General features: G+C 35.3%; 3 protein-coding genes across 3 annotated transcripts; 1 reads left to right on the top strand and 2 right to left on the bottom strand.

The window, feature by feature from the left end:
- Positions 1-4,939: 4,939 nt before the first annotated feature.
- LOC133330064 (scaffold protein salvador) lies at positions 4,940-7,559 on the bottom strand. Its single transcript, XM_061538534.1, has 2 exons — positions 5,748-7,559; positions 4,940-5,093 (listed from the first exon to the last, which is right to left on the bottom strand). Exons 1-2 carry the CDS (start codon positions 7,541-7,543, stop codon positions 4,940-4,942), a joined length of 1,950 nt encoding a protein of 649 aa, XP_061394518.1. The 5' UTR covers positions 7,544-7,559.
- A 2,744-nt stretch (positions 7,560-10,303) lies between these two features.
- LOC133330053 (ATP synthase subunit d, mitochondrial) lies at positions 10,304-11,328 on the bottom strand. The gene is made up of 2 exons (XM_061538525.1): positions 11,280-11,328; positions 10,304-10,871 (listed from the first exon to the last, which is right to left on the bottom strand). Exon 2 carries the CDS (start codon positions 10,850-10,852, stop codon positions 10,316-10,318), a length of 537 nt encoding a protein of 178 aa, XP_061394509.1. The 5' UTR covers positions 10,853-10,871; positions 11,280-11,328; the 3' UTR covers positions 10,304-10,315.
- Positions 11,329-18,835: 7,507 nt separating this feature from the next.
- LOC133330057 (large ribosomal subunit protein mL55) lies at positions 18,836-20,904 on the top strand. The gene is made up of 2 exons (XM_061538528.1): positions 18,836-19,023; positions 20,750-20,904. Exons 1-2 carry the CDS (start codon positions 18,844-18,846, stop codon positions 20,894-20,896), a joined length of 327 nt encoding a protein of 108 aa, XP_061394512.1. The 5' UTR covers positions 18,836-18,843; the 3' UTR covers positions 20,897-20,904.
- The last annotated feature ends 222 nt before the right edge of the window (positions 20,905-21,126 follow it).

Here is a 21,126-nt window from a genome sequence, read left to right as displayed (position 1 = left end):
GATGTTTGATATTAAAAATGAGATATATCGGTAGCCCCCATATAGCGGTACCCCAAATTTTAGTCTCTTCTTCATACTTTTTTTAGCTAATCAGCTATAATTAGGTATTTTGTTTCCCAATGGGTGGAAAGTATCCTGTGCAAAGTTCTATCGCTATCGGAGAAATATTTAAATATGTGTGGGAGCGGACGAAAATATGTGTGGGAGCTATGCCTAAATCTGAACCGATTTTAACAAAACTTAGCACACGTCATTCCAGACTCAATTATGTACGCTGTACAAATTTTAGTCTCAATCGGATAATTATTATTCACTTTGTTGTGCTATAATTGTGTTGTAGTTACGTCTTTTTGTTTCAGAAAATATCAAAACCAAAAAAAAATATTTTTTTACAAAAAATAAATACGGCTCTATAGTGCGGTTAAACTTTGAAAAAATTTCCAGCCATGCTCCATTTTTATAGATTTTATAACGTATTTTGCTTCTCCTGTAAAATTAGTCAAATTGTAGTTAGGTCCGTTTGCATTTATGACGACGATATCCACTTTTTTGGAAATACCACCACAATTCACAAACATCGAAATGTTTTAATTCCATTGGCCTAAACTTTCCTGAACAAATACTTCAAAAAAATTAAATCTGATTAAATTATATTTTGAATGATCGTCGTTTTTTTGAATTGGTGTCATGAACTAGTAAATTCACAAACTTCTGACTTGTCACACCACCCACTATAATAATGTCAAGTGCGATTAAACAAAAATGCTTAATTTACAAATGTTATTAACACGACATGTGAATAGTGTGATTTAATAATTACGTTATTAACAACAACCGAAAAAAAATTCAACAAGGAAATAAGCCTCCATATGTGAAAATCATCAGCTACCCTGAAATGTCCTCTGAAATCCCAAAATTTGTATACATATCAGATACTTGATATAAATTTAAAGACAAAGGCAGCAAATTTTTTATACAATAGTTTGGTCCAGTTGTCTGGCTAATTGTTGTAGATCATCACAAAAAACATACACACAAAAGTTTGTGAAGATCAGTTCACAACCTGCGGATCCAGTTTATAACCTGTTAAGACCCTCACAAGGTTTTTTGAGGGTATAAATGCAGTTTCAAGCAAGAAGTTTTTTTTAGACCTTCAAGATATGTTTACCCACATCTTGGTGTGCAAATCACCAAAATTGCTAAGCAAATCACAAATTCGGTAGGACAGAATTTGACGTAATCGTTGCTTGAAAATACTTACCTAGGTCATTTTATCTTATGCCACAAAAATCCAGTATTACATCACATATCTTCGGTGTTAAGCAACAATAATGCAATCTCTTTTCGGATGTTCAAAACGTTATTAATTTTCAGAAGTGAAGCCATAACAGGGAATCTAAGAACTTGTTCCCATTTATAAAAATACATTTCAAATTATTGTAGCAAATTGTGCCAGAGATAAAAAGTACATTTGTCAAAATTAAATGGAAAATTTAAAGCAGTAAGGAAAGTAGTCAAGTCGGACGGGACCGACTATATGATACCCTTGACGAATTTAAGTTTATTCAACAGATGCATCCTAACAGACATTGACATGAAATTGGACATATATGTATGTAGATAAATATGTAATCTTTATCTATATGTGAACCGATTTAAATTAATCCATATACAAGTCATTTGGCAACCTAAACTCCTTGTACATTAGAACTTTTTACCGGGTTAACCTACTTTTTGAGGATTTATTTGACGTATATGCAAAGGAATTGACAATTGAAACCCACTGGGTTAACGAAATCCGGTTAAACGTACTATTATACTATATTTCTAATGTGTATGACGTTTAATGTAAATGTACTATAAGTAACAATTATCGGTAATTTGAAGGTAATAAGAAAAAAATCTCATAAAAAACTCAGTGCCAGAGGATATTTTATTAGTTATAGCACCAATCGATGTCTTGATATGTTCTCTGTTCAGAATTTTGCGACCGTAAATAAACTTAAGATTTATTGTCGAATTGGAAATTGTCTTTAAAAATTTAATAAAAATCTAAATTAACATTTACTAATAGAGCTTCCTGATGATAAAATTGAAATTTGGTATTTTAAGTTCGCATTGTGTAGCACATATTCTTACCAAAAATTATTAATTTTGCTCCATTATTTGGGATAGCCCCCATATATTTTTCAACCATAAATACAACTTATCAAGTAAAGACATTTGTAAGCCACATTGCCCAATATGCCTGATGAGCCGCTTAACCAACGACGAAACGCGTCGCATAGTGGTGGGAATGTTGTATCTCTCTGGCTTTCATTTTCATTGCAGCTCCGATCATGTAGCCCATCTCGAAAGAGAAATTAATAAAAAACATTTACATGAATGGTCTTCGCCCTAAAAAGGCATAAACTCAAAAAATTCAGCTTAAGCCCGGCTGGGATTTGAACCCTGGTTCCCATGGCATCTGTTGGTGTCCGGCGCCTTAGCGTTCAAAGCCACCTCCTTATCTTCCTAAGATTGCACAATATGCAGTTGCATAACATTGAAGAAAAATATTGTAGTCTGTATGGAAAAAAAGTCCGTCACTACAAGAAAAATCTGCTCTGAAAAGGAATGTTCTGGTGTGATGCCAAATGTCCGAACCTTGACACGGTTGAATTTAATTCGTAGATGAAATTTCGCAACAATAGTCGACATAAATACATCTTATCAAGTAAAGACATTTGTAAGCCACATTGCCCAATATGCCTGATGAGCCGCTTAACCAACGGCGAAACGCGTCGCATAGTGGTGGGAATGTTGTATCTCTCTGGCTTTCCTTTCCTTTTTATTGCAGCTCCGATCATGTAGCTCATCTCGAAAGAGAAATTAAAAAAAAAAAAACAAATTGGCTGTAATTTAGTATTTTTAATTATCATTGGGTTTGAAATCTTCGCACAAAAAACTATCAAAATTTTCTTAGATTTTAGTCCGGGGCTCCGTTAATGTGGAGTCTAAACGGTAGTTTGGTTATTTTGAGCACGTTTTTTCAAACAAATTGGGTAAAATACAATTTAATTAAGGTATGTTTTAAGACCACTGAAAAGAATTTGAAAAAATAGTTTTTTCTTATATTTGATCTGCCATTTCGGATTCAATTTATTTGATTTTCAAAATCTGAATTCACATTTGTAATTACAAAACGTGTTCGAAAATAATTTGATAATTTTAACTTAAAAACATTTGACTGCCGTTTTCGATCCACCCTATTAATTGTTTTCTTTTTTTCTGCAGAATCGTTATCAGCGTCCTCAAAACACTTATATTTGATATTTGTTTATTTTATAAACCCACACCTCTAATTATGTCCAAAAAATTAGATATCTGGCCCATAGTGTTCCGCAGAACATCACACTGTGAAAAATGTAATCACACTGGGACTTCCGTTGAAATTTTGGAGCAAAATTAACATGGAGTCGGTAGAATATATATTGGGAGCATTGCCTGAATCTGCACCAATTTTAACAAAAAAGTCATTCATTTTGATACGTTGCACTATGGGCCAGGAATTCAATTTCTTGGCAAAAAGCCCGTTTTAGGTAGGGCCAATAAGATGTTATATATTTTACACCAATTTCAATAGGATTCGTCTTTGAGCCAGCGCAATCAGTACATTGCTGACAAGAATACATGCATATTTCTAAAAAGGAACCAAGGACCTATTTCGTTTCCTTTTATCTTTTACAAATATATGTACAAAAAAATGATACCCTGTACTACAGTGTCGTGAAGGATATAAAAATGGCATTAGTAATAGTTTCATATTTAATAATTTTTTGTTTGTGTTTTATTAAAATATCTTAACCATGTATATGTGGTCGTTATTGTTTATATAAATATGTAATATTTATTATAAGCTTTCAAATGTATCAGTCTTTTTGTTACAATATTTGTTATTTAATAACAGATTACAAAAAGAGAACATTTAGGATATGTGATATAAATCAAATAAGTGAAATTTAAAATAGAGATAACAAAAAAATTAACAAAATCCAATCAATCGGTATATCTGTGTACAAGTTTAATGTATTCATTAAAAAATGATATATTCATCTGATTGTCACCGTTTAATATAAAAGTATTTCCGTATTTCATATAAGACAAATTAGCTTGTTACAGAAGATACACGAGTGTAAACGAAATAATTCGCCCATGCATCTACATCGTGTACACATTTTATCTATTTTTTATCACCAATAAAATTCTTAAACTCAGCAATGACAACATAGACAAGAATTCCAAAAAAAGAAAACAAATCAAACCATAAGGAAATAAAACAAAACATGTTTTCAAAAAACGTGTGATGCGAATTGAATCACCCATAATATTCTTCAAAGAATAAAACATTTTATTTGTAGACAAATGATATGATAACCATGATTGTTGAGTAATTTCGTTATATAAAAAATAAAACAATATAAAAAAATACACAATTATAAATAACTATTTTTTGCTGTACTTATAAAAAAGCGTGTGTGTGTTGTAATCGATAAAACAATATTGGTTAAAAATTTGATCCATTTAATTTAAAGGAAACAACAATGATTTTAAAATTGTATACAAAAAAGGTTTGAAAAAATATACTTTCGTTTTTTGTTAAGGCACCAGGCAACTATATAAGGCGTTTTTTATTTTGTTCTTAAACCCAATGGTTTAAGGAGGATAAACTGAACTTTAGTGATAATAATAAAAAACTAAAAATTAAAAAATAAATAAATTTAAATTATATTAAAATAATAATTAAAAAAAGTCTGCAAATGAGCGAGGATGTGTTGATGCTTAGGAGGCGGCATAGACATTTCATTCTTAGTTCTGAAGTTAAAACAAAACAAACCAAAAATCATTATTCATTCCAATGAACTTCCATGTGAGATGGTAGTGTGAGAGTTTGCGTCTTTCAAAGTTGCTGTTGGCTAAGATGATTGGCAACTGTATTATTGCTATTCGTATTGGCATTAACATTAGCCGCATTTGCAGCCGCAGCAGCATGTAGTTCCTGAATATAACGTTCTTGTTCGGCACGTCGGTTCTTTTCCAAAATGAGAGCTCGTCTGTAAAGAACAAGAAATACAAATTAAATCTTTATTTTTTTCAATTTAATAAGTAGAATTTCAAGGAGGGATAATCGAAATGGAATAGAAAATCTACCTCAAATGACGATTTGAAATATAAAATAAATTTGAAGTGTGGGAAGAAAATTCTGATTAGAACTCCACAAGTAAAATTACGTTTTCATCCCTGTTTCTTCTTGAAATCAATAGAAGTCAGGAGGAAAGGGTCTTCGGAAAGACTACAAATTCCTGTCATTGTAGTGGCTGTAATAAGAGCGGAGAGAAAACAATTTGAGGGATGAAATGTTACAGGAACCTTCAAATTCAAATTTCGATGCTCCTCTTCGTTTAACAAAAAAGCAATACATAAAATGGATCCTGAATATTTTGTTATGTGAAAACATCCAACTATGTATAGATTTTTCAGCAAAATAAAAGCTTTTGAGAGAATCCGAAAGGACAAATTATATTGTCAGGAAATTTTGCCATTTATAAAGATGAGGAATGAGTTCTAAGAATTCGAGAAGTGAGAGAAGTGGGTGTAATAACATTCCGTTATATCTATGACATCGTTGACCATAGAAAACATAAGAATATGGATCATCTTCCCGATGAGTGGTTTTAAACCGTAGTTATCAAAATATTTATACGTACCTATAACGCTCATAAAATCCAACAATTGTACCCAGCTCTTGTTTGAACAAACGCACTAACATTCCATCGAAACATTCCAATTCTTGTAGACTAAACATATTGAATTGCAACATATGATCCTTAGATGAATCGGCCTCCGAATATACCACCAACCATTTTGGTATCTCTTCCAGTAGATAGGGATTGGCCGGAACCAATGCGTTGTGAGTATGAGCCGGTGGTGTATACGTTTCGGGACGTATAGCTTTTGGTGGTTCCGCAGATGTGGTATACACATAGTAGGACGTAAGGCAAGGATGTTGACGTTGACATTGACCGGTATATTGATTCTCGTAGTAAGTACCATGAACATTGGAAACAACAGTACGCCAACCGACCGGTAGACCTTCACGTTCCAGCGGATGAGACCAATGTGTAGTATGGGCATTATGATCAACGTAGTATTTGCGACCATGTAGAGTGTAATGTGTTGCCCAACCCGGAGGCAGGGGTAATTCTTCCTCCAGAGACTGCTGAGAGGGATGTTTACGCAGCTGCTGTTGCGCCTGTTGTTGCTGCTGCTGCGATGATGGTGCACTCGAGGGATTATGATTGTTATTTCCTGTATTCTGGTATAAAGACTGCATCGAGGAGGAGGAGTTAACCTGAGCATGGCTATGAGGTGTGGCACGTGAACTGAGATCATATGAAGACATCATTTGGTTGTTGTTGCTAATCGAATTGGTGGACGTGGGCGAGAGGTGTTTCGACGTCTGCAGGTGATGAGACATTTGATGGTTACTATGATGTGAGTGATTAATGTTGCTGGCAATTGATGTGGTGTTACTGTAGATTGGTGATTCCGAACGATTGTCATGTTGTGTGGACAACGACATTTGCGACATACCATGCACCGGTGGAGTTAGGGTGTTGGACACACGATAGGGATTCTCATATATGGGATAAGACTCTGACGAATAACTTTGGGTCAAAGGTGGATGATGAGGTTGTTGTGGCGGTTGCTGCTGTTGTTGTTGGTAGTGCTGGTGCGGTGGTGTCTGAGGTCTAGGCGTAACACCACGAGGTAATTGCAACATATTGGACTGAAACGAATCCAAACGATCCCTCATCACATTCGTGTGTCCGTCAAAAGAATTGGCATGTTTCTGATTGGAGGAATAGTAGCTGGATTGCGAGTGCTGCAAAGGCGAAGACTGTTGACGGCGCATTCGGTCGATCTGCTCAATATTTACATAATTGCTACTGCTGCTTGCCAAATGATTGTGATTTCCAGACATATCTAGATTATTGGTCGAATAATACGAATGAGAGGACATCGTAGGTTGATATTGCTGTTGTTGATATTGATGATGTTGCGATTGCTGATGTTGTTGCTGCATCTGCGACTGCATGCGTCGTGTGGGTTGTATTGTCTGAGGTGGAGGTAAGTTCGAGCGCATCGAACTGGTCGATGGCGGCAACTGGGACTTTGCCCTTCGTGCATGATAATAATCCGGCTGGGTGTCCGTATACGTATTACGACTAACGCTGCCGGATCGTCCACGTCCCGATAGCGTACCTGAGCCACCATCACAGCTGGGAGAAGCGGAAGCACACCTTTGCAAAGTTTTGGATTTTTGCTTTGTTCTCTGGTCATCGAAAGACCACACATTGATCACCGGTATTTCTGGCGGAGTCTCTTTCTTCACATATTTGCCCACAACGCCCTCTTTGTGTGCTGCTGCATTTTTGTCTTTCTTCCGCGAGAGCATCGTCGGTGGCTTTCGATTACACAGCAAAATGGTTAGGTAGTTCATGCAACAGATGCCGAGCAAAACAACAACAGCACTGGATGATAATTGGGTGGTATCCCCAACAACTGGAAGACACGATCACGTCAAACAACCCTCATGCGGCACAGCATTCATGAATGGTTCTTCCTGGTCGTACGTACGTACGCTGTTGCAAATGCCCCACGACGAAGAAAGCGAAGAGTTGATCGAATGTCGAACTTTGCGTGTTGCCGAAACAACAACAAAAGCAGAAACCACTATTCCACAACAGTTGCTAGACTTCGGAAACTTTAATCGGTACAAAATGCGATTAAATGTCCGTCGTTTCGTAAATTTATTGCCAAATATCGAATCTCTTTGTTCGATGGGTCTTTTTAGACCCTATAAGAGCTGTGTCGTTCCGGAACGAACTAATTCAAGAGAACGATTCCGTGAAATGAACGATCGGAACCATTTTCAAATGATACGAATAGGGAAGGCAAAAGAGAATAGCCCATAAATGAGAAGCATAAAGCAAAAATGTCTGTTGAAACTTTGTGTTTACGAATGTGGATGATGCATAATGGCAAAATACTGTAGTACTTGTTTAGAAATAGACATGGCAAATGTGAAAATCAGCTGATAATGGTGGGGGTATAAGGGAAACTTAAGTCGACTTCACTTTGGATCCCCATATCCCAGCATGTATTGATTACCCCTAAAATAAAGTATGTTGATATAATCAGCATCAACAAAGCTCCCAGAGGTTCGGGTCAAGTGATTTTTGTTCACTGAATGCCAAATTATTGGTACGGTATTGTAAAAGTGGGATTAGCTCCAGTTTAGTAAAAACGATCACATTTTTTCACCAGTAGGTGGTAGGTGTTGTTGCCCTTATTATGGGGATATGTTTTTCTTGGGGGGCGTACCCGGTTAATTGACCTGGAAGCTCAAGGACGGGTACCTGGAACCGATTAATATAAAATGGGAATCATTTTAAAGGTTATAAAAATATATTGATGGGTGACATGAAGAGGTTATCTCAATCCGTTTGAGAGATGCAGTCAGAAAACCTTTTCTAGGGCCTGGATTTTTTGAAAACCTCCTAAAGTTTACAAGGATAAATTATAGCCCTTCATCAATATTATCCCAAATGATGGACTACACTTTGAGCTTTCCAAAATGGTGCCACTTGTGGCTGTATCTGTTGTAGGTCAAACTATATGGATCTTAGAACCCTTAAAATGCATGGGGATTCTTACAAGGAAATTAATAAATCATTGGCATTTGGCAGGGTATTTACGACTTCCTCCTATGGACAGATAAGGGAGTAAGGGACATAACCTTTTAAATGAAACCCCGTGGTACCCCCAAGAAAAAATATCCCCAAAATACCTACCTCAAGAAAAAAATAAAAACAAATTTCATCGTTTTTACTAAACCAGAGTTTTTCCCAAAAAGCCTCATAAAACCTTCAAAACACTGAAAATGGGTAAGGACTTTTATATGGGGCTATATCAGGAAATCTTTGAACCTTAATGCCATGGAATGCCAAATTATATCATCTTTAGATGGAATGTAGGATGACACCGTTGCTTGGTTATACAAAAACCTGGACACGTTTTCAAAACCAAACACCCAAACATAGATCTCGGGGAGTATGATTATGGGATTAGGTCCAGACTGATGTCTGCGAAGTTTTGTTGAAATCGGCCCAGATTTAGATATAGCTCCCATATATAATTTCGTTCGATTTTTTCTGATTGATACACCAAAAATTGAGGAAAATTTTGCATATCGAATGCTGGGCCTATGTTTGTTCGATTTACACGAAATTTTCAGGGGGTATTAAATTGGATATAGAGTGATAGCAAAAAACAAATGGTGTTGTTCAATTAGGACCATGTATTTATATATAGCTCCCATACATAATTTTACTCGATTTCATACAAATGGTACACCAAAGAATCCAAGTCTGCCTGTTTGACATGCACATTTTCATTGATTTCAGAATGGACCATCTCAATGGCCCTCCAAAGATTCTATGTTTGTTCTATCTACAGGATATTGTAGATACTAACATCTCTTGTATGTACCCAAAGTGGTGAAGGGTATCATATAGACGGTCCCGTCCGATTTTTGAACTCTTCTTACTGGTTTTTTCATTGATTAATGAACTATCCTGCAAATAGAACCACAAAGCGACCCCGTCTTTCAATAGAGAATATAGAAAATTACCTTTTCAGTTTTTAACTGTTCTCAGGTATTCAGATTGAACTTTTTGAAACCTAACATAAGAATTTCAATTTCCTTATAAGAAATTGTGAAGTCTGGGGAACCAGAAATTTCTATTAGTAAAGCCACCATTTCCTCGTTGGATTGATTGAATGGAGTTAGAAAATATCCACAATTAGCTCAATTTCCTAGGACTGGACAAGTAAACATCACCCTATAATCTCTAATATATTTTAATTGTAATGGTTGGATTGGAGGAATGAAACAAACATTGTACCCCCTTACTTTCGGCGTACCAAAACAATTCCACAGTACACTATAAATAAAAATAGGTATTCGATTTTCTTTGAGTTGATTTTTTAGTTTATTTAAGATGGTATTTTCTCGCACAATTTTTTTAAATTACATTTTATGTTCATTTATCGATTTCTTTATTTCTTCTTAATTTGGAGAGTAACCCATCGAAATTTTTAAAATTGTTGTGAGTATCAAAGTCTCTCCAAACATTCAAAGCAACAATACAACTTAAAATCTATTACCAAGGACATTTGGATACATTGCCGATAAACATCGACGTTGTATTTAATGTTCATGGGCAGCTCTGGCAGCTTCCATTTCCTTCGACACGTAACCGACCTGTTCTTCAGGGGTGTGGGGCCAGAATGTTGGACGATTGACTGGATCCAAAGCCAAATCGGGGAATGCATCGCGGTAATCTTCCATGGTCATTTGTTCGAATGGCAACAAGGATTTCAAGTGATCGATTTCCTTTTGGAGTTGAGCGATGCGTTGTTCAGAGCTCTTCTTGAAGCTATCAACTTCAGCCTTGGCTTCCTTGGCCTGAGCTTCAATTTGGGCGGTGACGGTATCCGAGGGATAGGGAACCTTCAAAGCTTCATATTGCTTTTGGAAAGTGTCAACCAAACCGGGAACGGGAACCAACTTCTTGTAGTGGGCCCAGTCAATCTTTGGTGGATTTTCAGGGTTGGCCAAAACGGCGCGCATGTAAGCGTCCGACTTGGTTTTGAAAGCGGCGAAGTTGGCCTTTTGGTTGGGAGGGACACGTTCAGCCAAAGAGGCCCAGTTAATGGAGGATGTAGCCACGCGACGTGCTGCCATTGTTTACAATTTCAAAAAGCTGCAAAGGAAAAATAAGTAATTTTAGTTGCAAGACTAATGTGAGGTTATGTAATAGAAAAAAAAAACTAAAAGAAAACTGAGTTATATATTCCCACTGGAATATTTTTCCATCTTCACACAATGTATAATTGAAGATCATAATTATATTCCATATGCACTAACTACAAGTTATATGATTTGCAAATTCTTTGCTCAGGCGTATTGAGAATTATGTAATTTTGCAATGGCAGAGAAATGTCCATTTGTTTTGCCGCTACCATATTTTTGCACTTGTTTTGCAAAGCACTGTTATTTCAAATGCGTAAAACTTTTATATCGTATCAATTCACTTGAATGCTTTGCAAAATGTAATAAATTTTATTAAATATAAAAAATAATATCTTAAAAACACAGAAAAGTCTATTACCGAAGAAGTTTTTGCACTCACACAACTTGAAAGACCACAAATGACAATTTGTAATGTCAAAAATAGGGATACGTAATCCGATATTCGACAAATCGACTTTTTGTAGAAAAGACATGCGTAATCGATTTTTTAGTCGATTGCTATGACAATCCACGAAAAATGCAGTCTGTTTGGTCAGTACAAAAATTGAATTGAAAAATGATAATTAAAATATGTAATTCTGGAACAACACAAATATAGTTACTTACGGAAATACATTCTTCTTGTTTTTTATGATATCGAAAGATAGTAAGAAATTCGAAAATTCTTGTAGTTCTGGAACATACAGATAATACCTCTTCCTGAGTACGGGAACAGCATAAATCGAATATAAGATCTTTGCAGGTTCTAGAATAGAGCAAATATTGATCTGTTTCCGTACAAAAACAAAATGGCAGAACTTGTATATTTGTATAAAGGGAAAGTCGAAAACAATTCCGATTAAAATAAAGAACAGCACTTCTAGAGTTCAGTAAATATTTAGGATTTTTTTCATACTGTTTAAACTGAACATCGTCTACTCAACATATGATATGTACCCGTACTACATGAATGTACAATTTTTACTACGATAACGGGAACAGACCACTTTATAATATCGAAAAATAGTAAAAAAGTAGAGTACGGGAACAGACCAATAATGTTTGCTCCAGAACCTGCATGTATGCACAAATGTTTACTACGATAACAAATTGCCCTTAGTGACATCGAAAAAATAAAAAAATGTAAATTCTGGCATTTTCTAATTATAATATATATTATTTTTATTAGATTTTATATTATAATTCAGTTAAACTTCTGGAACAATTAGACAAATAAAAAACACACAAAATTGAAATGGAATATCTTGTTTTTTATTTCTTTTCTTTCTTGAACTTGTCACTTCAATGATTTGAAAAACGAATGAAAAATATAATTACAATCAGCTCAATATTGTAATACAGAAAAACTAAACCTCAAAGCACATGTGATGAATCAAAAATATTTAGATAAATTCAAAATAATTGAAACAAAGTAAATGCACTGGTCGACATATTTTTGAATAGTAAATTCAAATTTACATGTTTTTCAACACGCCGCCTCAAAAATATGTCGATCCTTTAAATAGTATTTAATAAAAAAAAAATGACAAGTTGTTATATCTGGGTAAAAATATTTATGGTCCAACATTTGTTGCAAGGACTAGGGAAAACCCAGAAAAACCTAATCAGACCAAAAAAAAACTTATATTTAGTGTTCTAAATTCTTTAATCCAACTTGTGTTCTTAGTTCCATGAATCGTGGAGTTGACAAGGGTTTGGTCAACAAATCAGCCAGTTGCTTGCCTGTGGGAATATATTCAATTTTAATCAGATTATTTTCCACTTGCTCTCTTGAAAAATGATACTTTATGTCAATGTGCTTAGATCTCTTGTGACATGAGGGATTATTTGCAATACTTATGCAGCTCTGATTGTCCTCATAAATTAAGATTGGATTTTCGAATACAAAACCTAAACTTGTTAACAATGACTTTAGCCACAACGCTTCTCTTACAGCCTCAAATAATGCCATATATTCAGCTTCTGTAGAGGATGCTGCAACAGAGTTTTGTTTTCTTGTATTCCAGCAAACTATATTTGATTCAAACATCATAAACAGAAAACCAGTAGTACTCTTTCTATCATCTTTGCTTCCTCCCCAATCAGCATCAGCATACACCGAAAATATAGCTTCTCTACAAGATTGTTTTGTATAAACTAATTTCAAATCAATAGTGCCTTTTAAATATCGAAGAACCCTCTTCAGGCATTGCCACAATTCTTTATTACTTTTACTACTGTATCTACTCAGGATATTTATCGATGTGCTTAGATCAGGTCGTGTACAAAGCATTATGTACATTAAACATCCAATTAAATTACGACACGGGGCGTTATAATTTTCATCTGAATTCAGTGCAGTATAATCAACGTTTGTTGGAAGTGGATTCCCAATTGGCTTACAGTCATTCATTTCGAATTTTCTAAGTACTTTCTCAATGTAAGCAGATTGGCTTATAGTAATTGTATCATTATGTCTTTCAACTCTCATTCCAATAAAAAACTTAATATCAAAAAGGTCCGTCATTTTAAATCTGCTCTTCAAGTACTCTTTGAAATTATCAATAGTTTTATTATTTGAACAAGCTATTACTAGGTCATCAACATAAAGCAATACATACAAATTTTTCAGTACATCACCCTTATCAATTAAATAAATACAACGGTCAACAGGTGAGCTAACAAATCCCATGTCCTTCAGGGCCTCCTCAAAAACTTCAAACCAACATCTTGCGGCTTGCTTGAGACCATAAATTGCCTTGTTCAACTTGCAAACTTTACCATCTTCACATGTCAAACCCTGGGGAATTCTCATATATATTTCCTCTTTTAGCACCCCATTCAAAAAAGCTGTTTTTACATCCATATGATGTACCAATAAACCAAACTGATTTGAAATAGATATTAAAATCCGAAAGCTAGAGACTCTGGCCACTGGTGCAAATATCTCATTGTAATCAATCAAATATTCTTGTGTAAATCCCCTTGCTACAAGTCTAGCTTTATATCTTACCGGATTACCGAACTCATCATGTTTCAAACTAAAAACCCACTTACAGTCTATAATATTTCTGTCTTCTGGCTTTGGCACAATTGACCAGGTTTCATTTGAAAAATGAGAATCAAGTTCCTCCTCAATAGCTTTTTTCCAATATGTGCTGTCATCCCTATATAGAAGTTCTTCAAATGAGTTCGGTACATTATCAACAAATGCGTTTGCAATCATAATACAATTATCTAAATACGTTTCATTTTCATTGTATGATACATGTGGCTTAGCTTTTAAGCGATCACTCTTCCTTATCAAATTACCTTCATTTTGAATAAATTTGTCATTCTGCAATTGACTTTTATTTTGCTCAACATTTCTACATTTTACTGGCAATGCATGCTCTTGATAATGACTCTCCCTACTTTCATTCGGGACATTTTTTTCCGTGCTTTCATTCTGGAAAATTTTTACAGCACTAGAATAAAGTGATTCGTTATTTAACATTTTCCTACATTCATTCGGAATAACAGTTTCCGTACTCTCTTTCCGGAAATTTCTTACATCACTCGAGTACAATGGTTCCTTCATTAAATAATCCTTACTGTCATTCAGGATTACATTTTCCGTACTCTCTTTCCGGAATTCGTTAACATTATCAGGTTTACTACGGTCTGTGTCTTTTAGATCTCTAGAATACTGCATATTTCTCTCATCAACAATTACATCACGAGCCATAACAAAACGTCCATTGTCCACATCCCACAGTTTATAGCCATTCGACTCATATCCAACAAGTACAGCCTTCCATGATTTCTCATCGAATTTTCTTTTTCTCAATTTATCATGTACATATACCGTGGACCCAAAAACTCTCAAAAACTTTAAAATAGGCTTTTTCCCATGCCACATCTCAAACGGGGTTTTCAAATTATCTTTTAACGCCTTCCTAGGACTTCTATTTATTAAATATGTTGCTGTTAGAACAGCTTCACCCCAAAAAGTTTTGTCTAATTTTGCTCCACTTATCATGGCACGCGCTTTCTCTGTTATAGTTCTTATCATTCGTTCAGAAACGCCATTCAATTGTGGGGTATATGGCACAGTCAAGTGATAAATTATGCCTTTATTTATACAGTAATCCCTCATTTCATTTGATAAATACTCCCGTCCATTGTCAATATACAAGTTAACAACTTTCAAGTTAAATAGAGCCTCACTTTTAGCAACAAAATCCTTAAATACAGAAAAAACTTCTGATTTAATGGTAATTAAGTAGGTCACACAGTAGTGAGTGAATTCATCGACAAAGATCACGTAATAATTTTTCTCATCAATAGTGGGCGGAGTTATCGGTCCACAGACATCGGAATGTATTACAAACAATGGCCTCCTTATGTGTCCCTTGTCTTTAAATTTACCAAATCTTAATCGGGATTGTTTTCCATTTATGCAAGCTTCGCATAACTCTTCATTGGGACGCACATTGTCTAGAAGTTGACTATCACAAAACATTTCCTTACTCTTTATCTCCATAAATTTATTCTTACTAATGTGTCCTAATCTCTCATGCCACAATTGATAACTATTGCATTTCGCAGCACTTGCTGCATACAAGCTTTTATATGATTTAAAACAAATTATCGGAACATTATTTTTACATTTACCTTGAATGATTACATGGCTTTTGTTTCGTACAATGACACCTTCGGAGTTAAACTCAATAGACAATCCAGCATCTTGCATCTTTCTTATTGAGAGCAAATTCTGTGGAACTTCTTGACAAAACAAAACATTCTCAAGTGTAATCTGGTATTGGTTTCTACTCCATAGTTTAACTTTTCCTTGTTTTGTAGGATGAATATATTCACCACATTTTGCAACTGCTATTTTAATTGGCGATTCAAGGTTGACGTAATCAAAAAATAAGTTTTCATCATTAATAATGTGATCCGAAGCTCCAGAGTCTAACAAAAAAGAAATTCCATCTTCTCTGCTTACATAAGCTTCCCAACAAATCATGAAAGCAAATCCTTTCTCGGATTGAACTGCTGCATGAACTGTTTTTACATCTCCATGGTTTTTCGTATCCAATGTTTTCTTGAACAGGAAACAATTCTTCTTCACATGGCCATTTTTATGACAATAATGACACTTTATGGACGGGTCAAAATGTTTCGTGGTCTTCAACCTTTTTTTATGCTTGAAGTCATGTGATATTGGTTTATTAAATGGGCGCCGACGGTATTTTATTGCTTGTAGTACTTTCATACTGGTGTCTTTTCCGTCATTCTTGATTTTAATTTCATGATCAAGTAAACGTGTCTTCACAAATGCCAACGTCAAATTGTCTTCAGATAGTGTTTCGATTGCCGTAATTACACCATCATAAGATGTTGGGAGTGTCAGCAATAAATGTGAGACTTTATCCATTTCTCCGACATTTGCTCCAGCCGCTACCAACTCAGATATTAAATCGTCATACACATGAAAATGATTTAATAATGATGTTTCTCCTTCCAATTTTAATGATAGCAACCTCTTTCTTAAGGCCAGTTGTGATGCAATGCTCTTTCTTTCATAAATGGCATCCAAATTTGCGAAAATTTGTTTGGCACTGCAGTCATTATTTGCAAATCCTAAGAACGAATCGCTCAGATTCTCGATTATAATACCCTTGGCATTCCTTTCGCTTTTTATCCAATTTTCAGTAATTTCCGTTGGCACTTCTTCATCAATAACTTTAAGCACATCATTTTCGGCAAGAATTGATCTAACACGGAATTTCCAAATTGAATATTTTGCACCGTTAAACGGTTCTATGTTTCTTTTCATCTTGTCCATATTCACAATTTTATTTATAGGGCGTTATCTGGGCCCATAACCTATTAGATTTTATATTATAATTCAGTTAAACTTCTGGAACAATTAGACAAATAAAAAACACACAAAATTGAAATGGAATATCTTGTTTTTTATTTCTTTTCTTTCTTGAACTTGTCACTTCAATGATTTGAAAAACGAATGAAAAAATATAATTACAATCAGCTCAATATTGTAATACAGAAAAACTAAACCTCAAAGCACATGTGATGAATCAAAAATATTTAGATAAATTCAAAATAATTGAAACAAAGTAAATGCACTGGTCGACATATTTTTGAATAGTAAATTCAAATTTACATGTTTTTCAACAATTTTATACCAACTCGATGTAGTGAGGTTGGGATTTTGCAGCGTCAACATTTTCAGCAGGAGTTCCTTGTCCATTCAAGGTGGGGGAACACAGGCTGAGAGGATCCGTCTGGTTGGGATCTCAGATAGGCACCAAAGCCGTCAACAGTTCTCACGAGGAAATCTCTCGATTCCCTTTTTAAGCAGTTTATGACTTTGACACCCTTTTGCATGAAGGCACTGCCAATCTGACGATCCCCCTGATCCGACCCACAGACGATAGCCGACCGAAGGGCTGCTTCAAAGAGCAACCGATGACTGTCACTAATCCTCCCATAAGGATCAGATTTGTCAATGATTGACACTTCAAGGTCTTCGTCAGCAGCTACCGTGGTCGGTCTGTCTCTGACTACGAACCTTGGAGTTAGCTTTTCCAGAGGAGGTTGATGCCTTCTCTGTACTAGCTTTTTCTCCGCCGTTTGTTGCCCAACGACTGCCGTTTGTAGTGCTTCGCATCAGATACTTATCGGTCATTTCCGACCTTTGAGCTGCTGTCATTTGGGGGTCTCGGTAGGTTCCCCATTGTCGGACATCGCCTCCGTTGCCGTTTGCCTTTGAAGTTTATTTTCGGAAAGTGCCGACACAGGACCTGCTTGAGTCAGACTTGTAATCGGTCGGCCAACAAGGTCTACGTTTCCTTCGTTGAGGCTACAACAATCCTCCTGTGTAGACTTTGCCGGCATCACCGTGGTGTCCAGCTCAACATCAGTCAGGGTAAGATTTAGTAGCAGCGTATCCCCACATTGCTCTTCCGGTACAAGACTGACTAACTGGTCGAAGATTTCCCTACTCTGCTCCTCTAAACTATCGTGGATAGCGTTAAGGGTCCCGTGTAGGTCGTGCCTTCCCAGAACTACAGTACCCTTAGTCAGAGACTGATTTGCATCAGTCTTGACTTGCTTGAATTGTCGGTTCGTCAAGGTTATTCGGTTTTGAAATTGATGCGCTTGTAGTAGATACAACTGCAGGTGCCAAGGCATCCACACTTAGAGCAGCAGGATTACAATCGCTTGATTTCGACGACACGTGGCTTGTGATCTCACCAACGATTGCCGCCGGTACTGGGTTATTAACTCCCTGCACCATTTATTTATTCCTTTTGTTTTTCTTGACCATCGTAGTTGATTAATTTAAGGGCACTATCCCGAACCATTTTGGTCCACGGGGGATTCGAAAAATCCACAGCAGAAGCTGTAGTTAAATTTTATGAATCTATTTCTATTTTCCAATTTTTTGTGTGATAATGAAAATGCAATATAAAAAAAAAATTATTATCATTGCAACTGTAGCGGCTGAACCACCTTTAATATATTTGCAAAAACAAAACTGATCGCCGTTGCTTTGAATCAACAGCTCAGCCGTCAACACAGTCAACATGGCTCGGTTCTCTGAGTGCGGTTCTCATTTAGTCTCCATCCCACCTTATTCGTAAACAATTCGGTTCTCATTCTCATTTTTCCATCCCACCTCATTCGTAAATTTTCGGTTATACCACTTTGACTTCTTTATCGGCTATTTTGTCTTCTCCTCCCATTCATTAGCAGGTGGAACGTTTTTAATTTTTTCTTCAAACTTTTTGACTTTTCTTTGAATACAAAAAGTCAAATGTCGATTTACTTATCCCTAAACCCTCTAACATGCACATTTCGCATTTCGTAATATAATTTTTATTTCATTTTGTTAAATAAAAATATTTGTTAATTTCAATTTCATACGAAAAATGTTGTTGAAATACGTTAAACCATTGGTGGAGCAACAGGTGAGATATATCTCATCTGCCTCGACAGCTGTCACAAGGCTGCATCGTTCCATTTATGCTCGCCAGTATCCAACTGTTGTTGTTTTGCCGGATGGATCCACAATTAACATTCGCTATCAGGAGCCAAGGAAGATCATTAAGGTAAATATACGGGAAATGTGTAATAGATGTTGAATAATTGTAAATATATTCAACCGTTGACGTGGCTAATATTCCATGAAACAAATTCGGCACTATTGACAGTGGACATTATCCACGGACATGAAGTTTACTGACCACAACACAAAGACTGATTTTTGATTCGGAAATAGCTGGGGCTTCAAGCTATAATATTAGGTTGGGGAGTCGAAAATGTCGACAAAATTGGAGAAATGATCGAAGTTGACCAGCATGTTAGCAGTCGTTACAGCGCCCAAAAGCTAAAAATCTACCATAAAACTGTTTTAAACCATTTACACAAAGTTGGATTCAAAAAGAAGCTCGATGTTTGGTTGCCAATTAACAGCAAAAAATAGGATAGATCGAATTTTAATTTCCCAAACGGAATGAGCTAGACCGATTTCCTAAACGGATGGTGACTGGAGATGAGAAATGGATCACATACGATAACCCTGTGCGAAAACGATCGTAGTCAGAGCGGTGAAGCACCACAAATGGTGGCCAAACCAGTACTAACGGCCAGAAGAGTTCTGCTATGCATTTGGTGGGACTGGAATGGGTCGTGTTCCACCAGAACAACGCTAGGCCACACACATCTACAGTGACTTGCCAGAAACTTCGGTAGCTTGGTTGGAAAGTATTAATGCATCCGCCATACAGTCCGGACTTGGCATCAAGCGATTATCATCTTTTTTTGCATTGCAAATTTTTTTTATGATAAAAAATTGGTATCTAGGGAGGATTGTGAAAATCGACTACTAGAGTTTTTTTGTAAATAGAGAGTAGGACTTGAGAGAGGCATTAAGTTACCTTTAGAATGACAACAAATCATACAACAAAACAACAGGTTTGACCCAAATCGGACATTCCGAAGCATGTTAAATAAAGTTCTATATTTCATATAAAAATAATGGATTTATTTTTCCCCAACCTAATATAATCTATTATGTCTGTTCTGCGGGAATAAATTCATAGAAGTGTATTACAGTAGATATCGGATATAAGAAACGCGTTTTTTTCTTATATGGAATTATCGGATGTAAGAAAGTTGTTTCTTATATGCGTACATACACATTTAAAGTTCATAGTTTTACTAAAAATAGGTGCATATGTTTCTATTCATATAAATAATATTCTTTCAAATACAATTAAAAGTATTTTATTTTTTTAAACATTTTCAATGTTAATAAATTGGCCAACAATCTTACATATTTTCTTATTTCTATACCTTTGTCAGCTTTGGTGTATGACAAAAATTTTTTATATAGATGTAAAAAGGCTTTGTGTTTTTGATAATCTTTCTTATATGCGATTTTTTCTTATATGAGATGTGCTTATATCCGATATCTACTGTACTACATTCGATTTATGCTTTGTTGAGACTTCCATATACCGGATAATATAATTTTTAAAATGTACAGCACAAAAATCTGCAAAAATTTTGTAAAAGAAAATAATACTCAAAAATAGTAGACCATTGCATGTACGGTAATCATTACTGAATACATCCGATTTAATATTTTATAGTATATCCCATATATAATACCATCCATATTTGCTCAAATGCCAAAAAAAAAAACCTCCTTTCCAGTCGTATATTTCCTATTCGTCTATCAGTACTCCTTCCCAGCTACATTTATTTAATGTAAATTTTTTAAATTAATTTATTACAACAAATAAAATTCACCATTTACTTTATTTCTTGCAGCTCCCCTTGGATTTAAGCACCTTAACTGAAGCTGAACGTAAGGCTCGCTTGGAGGCACGTAAACCACGTAGAAAGATAAATGTTGTTGAAGAAGTCGAAGATAATTTCAATGCTAAGAAATACATGAAATATATTAAGAAGAAGTAATAGGCTAATTTGTTTAAGTAAACATGTTATTTATACTATAATAAAATTGTTGTAATTAAAAAAATCAATTCGAATTTTGTATTACTTTTAATGTAATTTTGTTAAATTTAATTAATATTTTTGGCTTATATAAATATTTCTTATCGTATTTCTTGCTTTATATATTCAACGTGGATTATAGCAAATGAATAATAGTGAAAGGCTGTAATCAGAAGAGGATAAACATTTAT

The sequence above is a fragment of the Musca vetustissima genome, unplaced genomic scaffold (genome assembly GCF_032173495.1).
Source record: "Musca vetustissima isolate MV318-11 ecotype Yass unplaced genomic scaffold, APGP_CSIRO_Mvet_v1 utg9641, whole genome shotgun sequence".
NCBI lineage: Eukaryota > Metazoa > Arthropoda > Insecta > Diptera > Muscidae > Musca > Musca vetustissima.
The sequence above is the reverse complement of the archived record's forward strand: the minus strand, read 5'-3'. Positions and strand labels throughout refer to the sequence as shown.